This window comes from Rhinolophus sinicus, linkage group LG07, assembly GCF_036562045.2.
Source record: "Rhinolophus sinicus isolate RSC01 linkage group LG07, ASM3656204v1, whole genome shotgun sequence".
Taxonomy (NCBI): Eukaryota; Metazoa; Chordata; class Mammalia; order Chiroptera; family Rhinolophidae; genus Rhinolophus; species Rhinolophus sinicus.
In genome coordinates, this window is record NC_133757.1 from 22,881,049 (window position 1) to 22,893,075 (window position 12,027).

Sequence of the window (12,027 nt, forward strand, 5' to 3'; positions counted from 1 at the left end):
ATAATGTTCAAAATCTTTAGCTTGGCATAGGGGATCTATCACAACATACCCCAATTTATTTGCAATCTCTATTTCCCACCATTTCCCCTCATTGCTTCTTGAGAAGAGAGACCTTTTATTCACCCTTGCACCCTGGCACCTAGTACCTGACACATTGTAAGTGGTTCTTAGGATTGATTGGGTGAATGAGTCAGCCTCACTAAATGTTTTGTATTCCCCTAGTAATCAGCCATATACTTTCACACCTCCATGCCTTTACATGTGAGTTATTCTTGCTGGAATAGCCATCTCTTCTTCTCCACTGAGCAAATGACTATTAATTCTTTAGGACCTATAAACATCACCTCTTCTGTCAGGTCTTCCTTCAAAGAGCTGATTATTTCCCACTTTGTGCTCCCATAGCATTTTATAGAAGATTCTAACCTCTACTTAACACACTCTTATTTGTTTACATGTCTTTTCCTGACCACTCTGTGAACTCCTAAGACAACATGTATTTCTGCTCTAGTACACAGCTTGGCACATAGTAAAAGCCTCCCTAAATGCTGCGTGAATAAATGAGCAAATGAGCAGCTGATTTTAACTTCCAGGCTTCCCTGATTGGCCTCTGCCTGAGGATGTAAGTCCCTAGCTGGTACCCTAAAAGCTACAGGAATTCAGACCTAATTCATTCTGGCTGCCAAGTGGGTCCAGGAAGGGACCTTGAAGCATGGAGGGTAGGGGGGACTACACCAGCCAATCTCAGGGTGAGAGAAAGTTAGACTCCATACCCCTGTGCCCATGTCTTCCAGGGGCAGCCCGGGGCCCTCACTCTGTCTCCCCTAAAGACCCAGGGAACATTTAGAGGTTCACTTACAAACAATATTACAACTGGAAAGGACCTCAGAGATAACAGGTAGCCAGCCCATCCAGCTCATTTTACAGATGAGGAAAGTGCAGTTCAAACAGGTAAATGGGGCGACTAGGAGAGTCCCGGGTAAGTTAATGGCAGAGTCGTTAACTACAGCGCAGTTCTGCCGCCTCTCCATGGACACCAGGCTTCCTTCAGCAATAGAACCCCCAGACTGAGGTTCATGGGATCCCAGGTCAAGACTGGCTGGGGGAGCCGGAGCTGGTCTAAAACCTTGGATTTCAGTTTTCTTTTCTGTAAAATGGGGTGGAAACAGCCTCCAGGGTGAGGAGCAAATGACAATGAATGTGAAAGGAATTACGTATTATTTATTAGTAACAGAACTCCGAGCGGAGCGAGGTGATATACAGGAAATTAGGGGGTGTCCAGAGACACGTGTTCCAATCACATCATCTCTCTGGGCCTCAGTTTCCTCATCTCAAATGCAGGACCTGGCTTGGCTGGCGGCCGCGACCCTTCCAGCTCTGCCGTCCAGGCTCTGAGGCCCTTCCTGGAGGCGCCAGCGTGGAGGGCTGGACCCTGGGGAAAAGGACGAGGGAGCTCACGGGGGGCTTCGAGTTACCGTCCTGCAGCAGCGCCGTCTTCTCAGCCGCCCGCAGACTCTCCAACCAGCCTGTCACCGCCATCTTCCCTCCGCCCAGTCGCGTGCCCAGCCGCTGCCATGGCGACCGTTCCGCCTAGGGTCACTTCCGCTTCACCCGGAAATTATTCTGGTCATTTGCCCTCCTTTTTCCCTTCTCACGCCCTTGGTCCGCTCTCATTGGCTGCCCTGGTAAGTAGATAGTAGTTTACTTTTGCCCGTCCCTTTATTGGCTTGTTGAGCCTGAAGTTAACCCTATCCCGGGCCGACTCCCGGGAATGGGGAGGTGGGGTTCTGGGGGCAGGGTCCGGACGCTCCAGCCCCCAGCGGGGAGTCCTCCTCTGGGCCCCAGCTGGCAGTCCCGAGCTCGTGCCAGCTGCGTATGCAGGAGGGTGCCCCACACCTGCCGGAGTCTTCTCCACCCGCAGCTGTGAGACCGATACTCCCCAATCCCGGAAGGCGGTCCACAGCTGCTGCGGCCGCAACCCATCTCCCTGCAGCTGGGAGGCTGCGCACCCTCATGCCGAGAGGCCTGCGACCAGGGCAGGTGCAGGGCGTTATTCCCTAACTCTACCCACCCCACCCCACCCCACCCCACCCTATGTTTTCCTCTGTGGGTCTGAGAAAGTTTATGTGAAGTTTATGTTCAGATTTACCCCAGTCTCCACTCCTGGAAGCCCGTCCTTCCTAAAGGTGTAGCGCCATTTCCTAGCCTGACATTCCCTTTTAGTAAAGCCTTTTGGGATGCAGCCCGGCAGACGCTGCACTGAATCTTTAGAGCAACCCTCTGAGGAATGATACCGTTTCATAGCCCTCAAAAGTACTCCCAGTAGTCCCGTTCTTCTCTCATTTCCCCCAATACTCTGACTTTGAAAGGCTGGTGAGTGGAGAGCTAGGCTAAACCACTGACATTCGATTGCGTTTTGGGAGTAGAGACCCCACTTCCATAGGCAAAGGGGTTAGGAAACCTCAAATCTGGGTTTCCATACGACAGCCACCCTGATCAACCTTCAAACAGGCTGTAACTCAATGGACTCTGGGGGCATCTTGAAGGCATTTCCCAAGCGAAAGAAAATTCATGCCAATCCATCATCAAAAGCACTTGCAAAGATTCCCAAGAGGGAAGAAGGAGAAGGAACAGGAGGTGAGTGGACCCAGTCTCAGAACCTTCCTGTACTTGAACCTTCAGACTTCCTACATTGTTCACAGTCAGATACTAGAGCTGACTCTGCCCACCCTGCCTTCCACTAGGTTTGGTCCGGTCTTTGACAGGCCACTTGTTGTGTTTTCTTTTACCCCACCCTAAGACCTCCATCAATCAGAAAATACTCCCTGGTCCCTAAGGAAATGACCAGCAGAATCCTTTGCTTTCCAGGAGGTTGCCTGCGGTTGGGAATGTGGGGGGGACCAGAAATCCCTTTCAGGTCCCCAGAGGTATAAGATATTTTGCAGCCAAATTGACAAATAGATAGCAGAAGCTTATATCGGGTGGGAGGGGCAATCTATTAGAATGTGAGGCCTGTAATGACAAGACGTGTGTCTTGTGCCTAGTACCCAGTAGGTGTCTATTAATATTTGTTGAAAGAATAAATGATCAAACAAAGTGACCTATAGGATGCGTACAATGTGTCAGACAATGTTGTAGTTTACATGAGGGAACGGGACCTATCAAAATCCTTACCCCTGACGTCAGGAGATTCCCATTGAAGAAATGAACTGTATGCTTAAGGTGGAATCCCCAGAGGGCAGGCTGTCTGGATAGAAGAAAAATGATTGTTTGGGGGTGGGATACTATAAAGGGTTTATTTGGATCATACATGAAAGTTATGACAATAGACATCTGAATGTCTACCCCACAGAGTGGTTGAGCTCCCTGCGGATCCATGTTATGCCCACTGGCATTGGGCGAGCGCGGGCAGAACTCTTTGAGAAGCAGATTGTCCAGCATGGTGGCCAGATATGCCCTGCCCAGACCCCAGGGATCACTCATATTGTGGTGGATGAAGACATGGACTGTGAGCGAGCCCTCCGCCTCCTTAGGCTGCCCCGGCTGCCCTCGGGGGTTCAGCTGGTAAAGTCAGCCTGGCTGAGCTTATGCCTGCAGGAGAGAAGGCTGGTGGACACGGCAGGATTCAGCATCTTCATCCCCGACAGGTGGGCTGGTCCCAGTCTTTCCTCAAATGTTTTCTGGCAGCATCATGAGCTCTCTCCTTGGGTTGTTAAAAATGACTCTCATTGTCTGAATTGAACACATAGAAAATGAAGATTTCAGAGTAGAGAAGGATTGGGAGCAGGATGGGACGAGACCTTTGGTCTCTTAACCTCCCATCACCATCCCTGCAGGTACCTGGACCAACCACAGCTCAGTAAGGCAGATCAAGACTCTTCTCCTTCTCCCGGAGCCTGTGAGGGTCTGCCCAGGACAGCCTTCTCTCCTCCCTCTCCTCCCACCAGACCAGTATCTCCTCCCCAGAAGACAGAGGAAGCCTCAAGCACCCACGCCCAGGTCAGGAGGCTCAGCCCCCACAGCTCCTTTTCCTTGGGAAGTAGATCACTGAAACAGGGAAGGCCTCGTGGTTGTTCCAAAAGTCCAGGGCCCCTGAGAGAGGAGGACTCTCTTTATTGTGAAGCCATTTAGCTCTTCCCAGCACTCATCACTCCTGCATTTGCCTAGACCATATCTACCCCATGCCACTGGCGTACTAGGGCTGGGTCTGGGGGAATCAAATGGAACACAGCCCCACACTTCAGAAGACCAAGTTTGATGCAGATGACCCAGCCTCATTCTTAGGTCTGAATAGGACTCTCAACCCCCAACTCTGAGGAGCATTCATGGGGGGGCATGAATTTATTGTCTCTTCTTCCCTACCTCAAGGCCGGCTCTGAGGATGAAACCAGTGACGGGGAAGAGAGCCAGGTTAGCGCAGCTGATCTGGAAGCCCTGATCAGTGGCCGCGACCCCACCCCTCTTGAGGGAGATGGTGAGCCTAGCCCAGCCCCTGAGGGCCTGGAAAAGTGGGTCTGTGCACAGCCTTCAAGCCAGAAGGCTACCAACCACAACCCCCACATCACAGAGAAGCTGGAAGTGCTGGCCAAAGCCTACAGTGTTCAGGGAGACAAGTGGAGGGCCCTGGGCTATGCCAAGGCCATCAATGCCCTCAAGAGCTTCCACAAGCCTGTCACCTCCTACCAGGTACCTGGGGACCAGGGCAGGGTATGCAAAGGCATGGGGGTGTGGTCTGTTCTTGACTGGTAGAGGTTGGCGGAGGTACCAGTCACAAATGGGGATCAGGGGGAGTGCTTAAGATTTTACAATGTCTGGGACTTGCACAAAGGAAAAAAAAAGGGGGGTGGTGGAGATTGACGAAAGCAGATTGGCAAAATCCTGATAATTATAGGAGCTGGGCAGTGGGTACTTGGGGATTTGTTACACTGTTCTCTCTACTTTGGATTTTTTTTGGTAATAAAAAGTTGTTTTAAAAACGTTTCCATTCTGGAGGCGAACAATCCAAGGTTTGAGTTCTGATTTCCATCATTAACTAATTGTGTGACTTTAGGCAAGTCATTTAAAACCTTGAGTGTCAGTTTCCTCGACAGTAAAAGTGGACTAAGAATAAGAAATTCTGTTTTCTGTGAGGACTAAACTGGCTTATCCCAGTAATGCAGGACCTGTTACACAGTAAGTCCTCAGTAAACGTTCGCCCTCACTGTTGCGAGCGATGGTGACGAGTATCTTCCTTGTTGCCCTTTCTCTGCTTCCTGTGCTGATATCCATCCCTCTGGCAACCAAAACACAAGTTAAACAGCCCATTCCATCCAAACTTGTCATCTTCAGTTGTGCCCAAGCTTTACACAGGCAGCCATCAGTTGCCAAGTGGCCAAGCTGGCTTTTACTTCAGACATCAGCTGAAGGAGTCAGCTTCCCCACCTGCTGACTCTACCCCTCTTTTCTTCTCATTTTTCTTTCCTGCCTCTGCCTCGCCCGCTTCTAGGAGGCCTGCAGTATCCCCGGGATTGGGAAGCGGATGGCTGAGAAGATTGTAGAGATCCTGGAGAGCGGACATCTGCGGAAGCTGGACTATATCAGCGATAGTGTGCCTGTCTTGGAGCTCTTCTCCAACATTTGGGGAGCTGGAACCAAGACCGCCCAGATGTGGTACCATCAGGTCAGCCCCCACTGGAGTTTCGCTGTGTCTCGGAGCTCCTGATCCGTAGTTCCCTCACTCTGATGGGAATGAACCGAGACTATACGGAGACCATTTTTCAAGGGGTCCAAGGCTCTTGCAGACCCCTTTCCTAGCTCCCGGAACTGCCCTGTTGCTTACTATACTTGAGGCATTAGTCTTGATGTAGGCAGAGAGTAGAAGTATGTTTCTCTGTCTCCCAGAGCAGCAAGGGCCTTTCTGAAGAGACCAGGTCTCAAGGCTGAGTATCCAGAGCAGTGCTTCCCAAACCTGGCCATACCCAGAATCACCCCTAGACTGATGAAATTGTGAACCAGTATTTTAGGATTGTGGCAGGGCTGGATTGGGGCATGTCTTCATGCCCTCTGCCTTTCCTGAGTCCCATTGATTACAGACCCATCTGCTCCTCGGGTTGGTCTGGCCTCAGGTCTTCTTTGGAGTCTGGGGCAATGGAAGCTGTGTGTGTGTGTGTGTGTGTGTGTGTGTGTGTGTGTGTGTGTTCATTCACTGCCTCTTTGTTGGTCTTGGATCCTCATACCCCCTACTCCCAACCACCACCACCACCACCACACACACACACACATACACCTTTGGCTTCGTTTTTGCAGGGTTACCGGAGCTTAGAAGACATCCGCAACCAGGCCTCCCTGACTACCCAGCAGGCCATCGGCCTGAAGCATTACGATGACTTTCTGGAACGCATTCCCAGGGAGGAGGCTACGGAGATCGAGCAGACAGTAAGCAAGTGTCTCAGAGAAGTGAGGAGAGCCAGGCCCTGCTATACGTTCAGGGCTTGGCTCAAAGCCAAGAACTTCTGATCCCTCAGCTGGGGCGTCCAACAGGCAGAGGAAGCTGTGGGACCAGGGGAGGGGAGGGTGGCTTTGGTCGGGAGGGCTTTAATACCAGCTCCCTGGATTGGGGTTCTCGTTGGTAAGGCAGAGTCAGCATTGGCTTAGATGCTAGAATGGTGTTAGGACTGGGTTCATGCTAGGACTGGATTAGAGATGGACTATAGTCAGAATTGAAGGCTATTGAGCTTTGAACTGGCTAGGTCAGTGGGTCAGGGCAAAGGTTCTTAGCATTTTTTTGATTCACAAACTTCTTTGAGAACGTGGTGAAAACTATGGACTCTTTCTCTTCAAAAGTTGTACAAATATACAAAATTTTGTATCTCTTTCCAGATGTATGGAGCCTCTGAAGCCCACCCAAGGCTGGTTTAGGGCTTGGGCTAGAGTTGGCGAAGAAGCATAGAGCTGTAGGATTAGGTTTGGGGTCAGAGGAAAGCTAGATCAAGAGGTGAATTGGAGTTCGGCCTGAATTAGGAGTAGGGTTTTCTTAGTGTTGCATGCTTTTAGCTAAGACTTGTGGTCGTCCTAGGAAAAGGGTTTGGTTTAGAGTTGGGTTAGGGATCAAGTTCATATAAAATCTAGATTAGAGCAAGACTAGGGCACAGTTAGGGTTAGATGTATCTCTTGACCAGTTGGTGTTAGGGTTAAGGGCTGGTTGTTCTGGGCAAGGTATGCTCACTTTGGTCTAGGATTTTGAGAGGGTAGGACTACACGGAAATTCCAGACAGCTTAGCTAAAATCAGCCTCCCATTCTGCTCTACTCCAGACCCCGGGACCCGGGCTGGTGCAGTGTGGATACACAGGTCCTTTTGTTCACGCATCACCACGCCTTAGTGCTAGCCATGCCCCTGTCAATCAGCCACCGTGCCCAGGCAAGGAGAAAGCGCCAGTGAGCCCCAGCCCCCTGCCCACCTGGCCTGCTTCCCCCACTGAAGGGCTGCAGCCTTGGGAGCTATTGATTGGATTACTCATCCTAGGTCTCCTCCCATCCTCTTGGGAGGCTCAAGAAGGGAGGGAAGGGATTAGCAGAGAGCTTGTCAGGAGAATTGAGGTATCTTGGCTGAGGGTATCCAGGGCCCCAGAAATCTCAGTGTCCTGGGGTGGAGGTGGGAAGGCCATCTGCATATGAAAGGCCTCGTGTCGGGGGTGGAGGCTAATGGGCTTATCCCCCTTAATGAGGACAACCCTTTAGCTGACAGTGCCCTCTGTCACAGCTCCCTCCCCACCGAGCCCCGCTCCTCCAAGTAAGGATGTGGGCATTGGCTCAGAATTGCCTCCCTCTGTTTTCTTTCCTTCCTTTTCCTTATTGTTGGTGTAGTTATATTTCTGGGACCCCCTTATGCCTGGGCTTGGGCCTGGAGCACCCTGCTTGTTCAGTCCTCAAGCCCCAACTCACACATGGCCCTTAACTCCAAATCCATAGATACCTGGGGCTGTCGAGACCTGGCTGAGGGCTTCCAGCCACCTGCCCTTTGTCCTAAGTGGAGTTTCATAGACCTGGCCTGTGGGTTGATACAGGGGCCAAAAGATGTTTCTCTCTGCTCTGAAAGAGCTCTAGAGGGAAAGATCAGTGCTTTCCCTCAGAATCAGAGTGTATGTTTTCTTGTATCTCTCCTTAGGCTGCCTCCCATAGTGTGAGAGTGTTCTCTTCTGTCCTAGTGAAGCTAGAGAACTGCCACTCTCCAGGGTCCCCCTGCTCCAGGGGGCTCATTCCCTCAGGCTTTTATCAGGCACCCAGGGATTGGCTTGGGGCATAAGCTGAGAGTGTGGGGGAGGGAAGGTCCTGCGCACCCCATCACTGCTCTTTCCCAGGTCCGGGAATCCGCTCAGGCCTTCAGTCCTGGGCTGCTGTGTGTGGCATGTGGTTCCTACCGACGGGGGAAGGCGACCTGTGGGGATGTGGACGTGCTGCTCACTCACCCGGATGGCCGGTCTCACCAGGGCGTCTTCAGTCGTCTCCTTGACAGCCTTCGGCAGCGAGGTATAAGCTCCATCCCTGGGTGAGCAGGTTGGCAGGCGGCAGGGCAGAGCTGCGCTGGACGGACCCCAGGAGGCAGAGTCTCAAAGTTGGAATCTCTAGGCAGGAAGCAGGGGAAGGTTGCTTTTGTGAGAATCCCCCTGTGGCCAGAGCCACTTCAGGGAAGGATGAAACAGCCCCCACACCACACACGGGTGCTCAGTACCGCCTGTGAGTTGAGTGTCTCATCTGATCTTTCTGTGAAATGGTGGGGGATGGGAGGAATTTCTGTACACATTTTACAGGGAAGGAAACAGGCCCAGAGAGGACAAGTAAATGGGTGAACTGGGACTAGAGGACCCAGGATGACCAGGAGAGACCTGGGAGGATGGGGTGGTCCCGGGCCTGGCGCGTGGCCCCCCCAGCAGCCCTCTGTTGTTGGGCCAGGGTTCCTGACAGACGACTTGGTGAGCCAGGAGGAGAACGGCCAGCAGCAGAAGTACTTGGGCGTGTGCCGGCTCCCAGGGCCCGGGCGGCGCCACCGCAGACTGGACATCATCGTCGTGCCCTACAGCGAGTTTGCCTGCGCCCTGCTCTACTTCACTGGCTCTGCCCACTTCAACCGCTCCATGCGGGCTCTGGCCAAGACCAAAGGCATGAGCTTGTCGGAGCATGCCCTCAGCACAGCTGTGGTGCGGGACACCCACGGCCTCAAGGTGGGGTCTGGCCGAGTGCTTCCCACCCCTACGGAGAAGGATGTCTTCAGGCTCTTAGGCCTCCCCTACCGAGAGCCAGCCGAACGGGACTGGTGACCTGTGGCTGGACCAGCTGCCCCACTTGGCCATCCAGTCCTCCCCTCTGGCCTCCGCTGGCTGAACCTCACTACTTCAACCACCAGCTCCCCGGGCGTGAGAGAAAGGGCCACCCCAGCTGCCACGGTCTTTCCAGCCTTCCCTTCTACCACAGTTGTGCACATGGCCCCTTGCCCCATTTGAAGCGAGCAGGGGCTGCTTTGAAGCCAGCTTCCTGTGCTGCAGGCCCAGGCACCCCCTCTTCCCTACCTTGAGGAGGGTCTGGCTGCTGGAGGTGGGATGGGGACCATACGGGGCGAGGCAAGCAGCTGGGGCCCAGCATCACCCAAGACCCTGACGCAGGAGAAGGAGCCATGTACTCCCTCCAGCCACCCCACTTCCTGTGCAGCTGGAGGTGTTGGGAGGGGTGCCCCAAGCTCAGTGAGGACAGCGTCTGAAGGCCCAGGGGCCCAATAAAGTGCATTTCACATTCGACCTGCTTAGTGTCTGAGCTGCTGCAGCCCCTGCCTTCTTCCCCCCAGGCAGGGATGGAGATGGGAACCCAAAAAGATCAGTTAATTGCTCTCCAACAGGTCCGCCCTGAGTCAGCTCCTGAACTCAAGGGGACGGATAGACATTAAAAGGGAAAATTCATGAAGTCAGGCATTTAGGAGCTCCTGTCTACCTATAAGCCTCTCCTGTGGGCCAGGCCCTAGAACACGCCATCTGAGGACATGAACAAAGGTGGCAAGACACTTGAGGAACAACTAAATGGTGACCTGTATGCTCCTGACGGCTGAGGCAGTCAGGGAAGGCTTCCTGGAAGGGGGGTGGGCAGGCGGGCAGGGAAAGAGCCCGTTGGAGAAGGGTGAACAGGCTCTGGAGGTAACTAAGGAGCCTGCTTTAGAGGCTGCTAAATGCCAGGAGTCAGGAGAAGGCTGGTCTGGGCGACGACGAGGTCGAGCTGAGAGGCTTAGTTTGATAGAGCAGATAGGAGCAAGTGCAGCTAGTGGCATGGAGACGGTTTCCAGAGGCTGGACCTTGCAGGACAGGGAGAATTTGGTGAGGGGAGTAGAGGGATTTGAAAGAAAGTGTGGGCATCCCAAGTTAAAGCACAATGGGCTCAGAGAGAGGAGAAGGCATCTGTGTTGGTGGAGCATCGAGGAGCCTCGAGAGGCCCTGTGACACGGATTTTGAGGTGGAACGTGAGGGGGGCTCAGGACTGAGTGCATTGGCTGTGGGGGGATGGGGGTGCGCTGCTGAGTCCTTCATCTCTCAATAAGTTGCAGAGTGCCAGAGCTGGCCTTTGTTGGCCTGGTTTCATTTGGGGGATCTCAGCAGCCTTAGTGTGGGCCCCCAACAAGTTCAGAACCCTGATGTCCAAGCCATGGGTCATGCAGGGAAGGAACCGAAAGCCCATGGAGTCGGGGTCCCTTTCATGGCTCAGCATCATCCAGCGACAGCCCCATCTGCAGCCCAGAAGCCTCTGAGGGTTGAGCCTCTCCCTCAGAGCTTCTACTCCCAGGGAAGAGTGGCTGCCCAGGGCCTGGAGTGGACGAGAGGAGCTGGGAAATCCCTGGGCTGCTTTTGCCCCTCCCCCAGGTCTGCTAGTTCTACTCTGGACTGGGCCCTCTGTGCCTGCCACCCACCCCAGCCAGGGTCAGAGTGGGCAGAAGCACAAAGAATGGGGTGTCAGGGTCCAGTTTTGGCCATTGCTTCTATCTTGTGGTTCACACTTCAGTGCCCTAGTCTTCTCAGCACCCTCTCCAGGCCCAAAGGACTGACAGCCTCCAGGGCTAGAAGAAGAGGGAACCAGTGGATCTCGTGGAAACTTGGCCAGTTAACCCCTTCCTACACACAAGAAGCCCCCAGAACCGTGGGGCGCAATGGTGCAGACTTCTGTATCTGAAACCTGGGGCCCCCATTCTTGCCACTTCCCTTCCCCCAGGAGACTCAGAATTCCAGAGTCTGCCTTCAGACCAGACAAACTCCTGGTTCCACCTCCTCGCAAGGCAACAGGAAATCATGGGATACAAAGGGAGGGTGCCTTCCAGAGAGACCCATTCTGGGGGTGGCATCCTCTTGGCTGCTTAATCTGACACAGGAGCCCAGAAAAGGAGCCGATGGATTTCTGTCTCTTGAGAAAGGCTGCCCAGTTTGGGGAAAGGGTGGTTTTCTGAGTTCACACTAAGCAGAGTGGTTAGAGGGTTCCCCAGCCACTTCAGAGCCAGAACCAGGTTTTCAGCCCAGTACCCCATCCGGCTGGAAAGGGAGACTGAATTTCAAAGCCCTGGTGGGAACTGATATCCTATCCAGCAACAGAACACCCCCAAACCACCAGCCAATCACCACCTGGTCCTGAGGAGGAGGAGAAGGGCACTACAAACTTGCTTCCTGCCCCTAGCCCAGCTGTTGTCACTCTATCCCTGAGCCAGAGTTGGCTCTGGCCAGACCACACGTGTGGTATTAAAAGGTAATCTAGAGATGATTTAAAGTATATAGAAGGATGTGTGAAAGTTATATGCAAATACTACACCATTTTATATAAGGGACTTGAGCATCTGTAGATTTGGCTATCCCTGGGGGTCCTAGAACCAATTCCCTGCAGATATGGAGGGACCACTCACTGTGCAGGTGCCAGGCAAGGGTCCACTGCTCCTTACTTGAGTGGCAGTGGAACCTCTGCCTGGCCCTTGGCTCCACTGGACTCGGGCCTGGCCCTGATGGAGAGGCCCTGGGCTCCAGACGTAGTGTTCC

At 53.3% G+C, this 12,027-nt stretch overlaps 2 protein-coding genes across 8 annotated transcripts in view; one reads left to right on the forward strand and one right to left on the reverse strand.

Annotated features, from left to right (window-relative positions):
- Nucleotides 1–1,626, reverse strand: part of LOC109443971 (protein DPCD) — a 20,206-nt gene extending 18,580 nt beyond the window's left edge. Inside the window, exon 1 of one of the 2 annotated variants that reach the window (XM_074339155.1) lies at nt 1,473–1,626. In XM_074339155.1, coding sequence (XP_074195256.1) covers nt 1,473–1,536 — 64 coding nt within the window. In that variant the 5' untranslated portion in view covers nt 1,537–1,626. The remainder of the gene's footprint in view (nt 1–1,472) is intronic. The other variant, XM_019724960.2, reaches the window with a different exon arrangement.
- On the forward strand, nt 1,614–9,765 carry POLL (DNA polymerase lambda). Of its 6 annotated transcripts, none has more exons than XM_019724954.2 (9): nt 1,614–1,682; nt 2,509–2,634; nt 3,350–3,644; nt 3,834–3,996; nt 4,366–4,683; nt 5,483–5,656; nt 6,283–6,411; nt 8,335–8,503; nt 8,927–9,765. In XM_019724954.2, exons 2-9 carry the CDS (start codon nt 2,520–2,522, stop codon nt 9,289–9,291), a joined length of 1,728 nt encoding a protein of 575 aa, XP_019580513.2. In that variant the 5' UTR covers nt 1,614–1,682; nt 2,509–2,519; the 3' UTR covers nt 9,292–9,765. The 6 variants fall into 6 exon arrangements, with proteins under 6 accessions (XP_019580513.2, XP_019580512.2, XP_019580515.2 ...); XM_019724953.2 differs by having other exon boundaries at nt 1,645–1,682; nt 2,485–2,634; XM_019724956.2 differs by lacking the exon at nt 1,614–1,682 and adding an exon at nt 1,699–2,037 and having other exon boundaries at nt 4,366–4,407.
- Nucleotides 9,766–12,027: the final 2,262 nt, after the last annotated feature.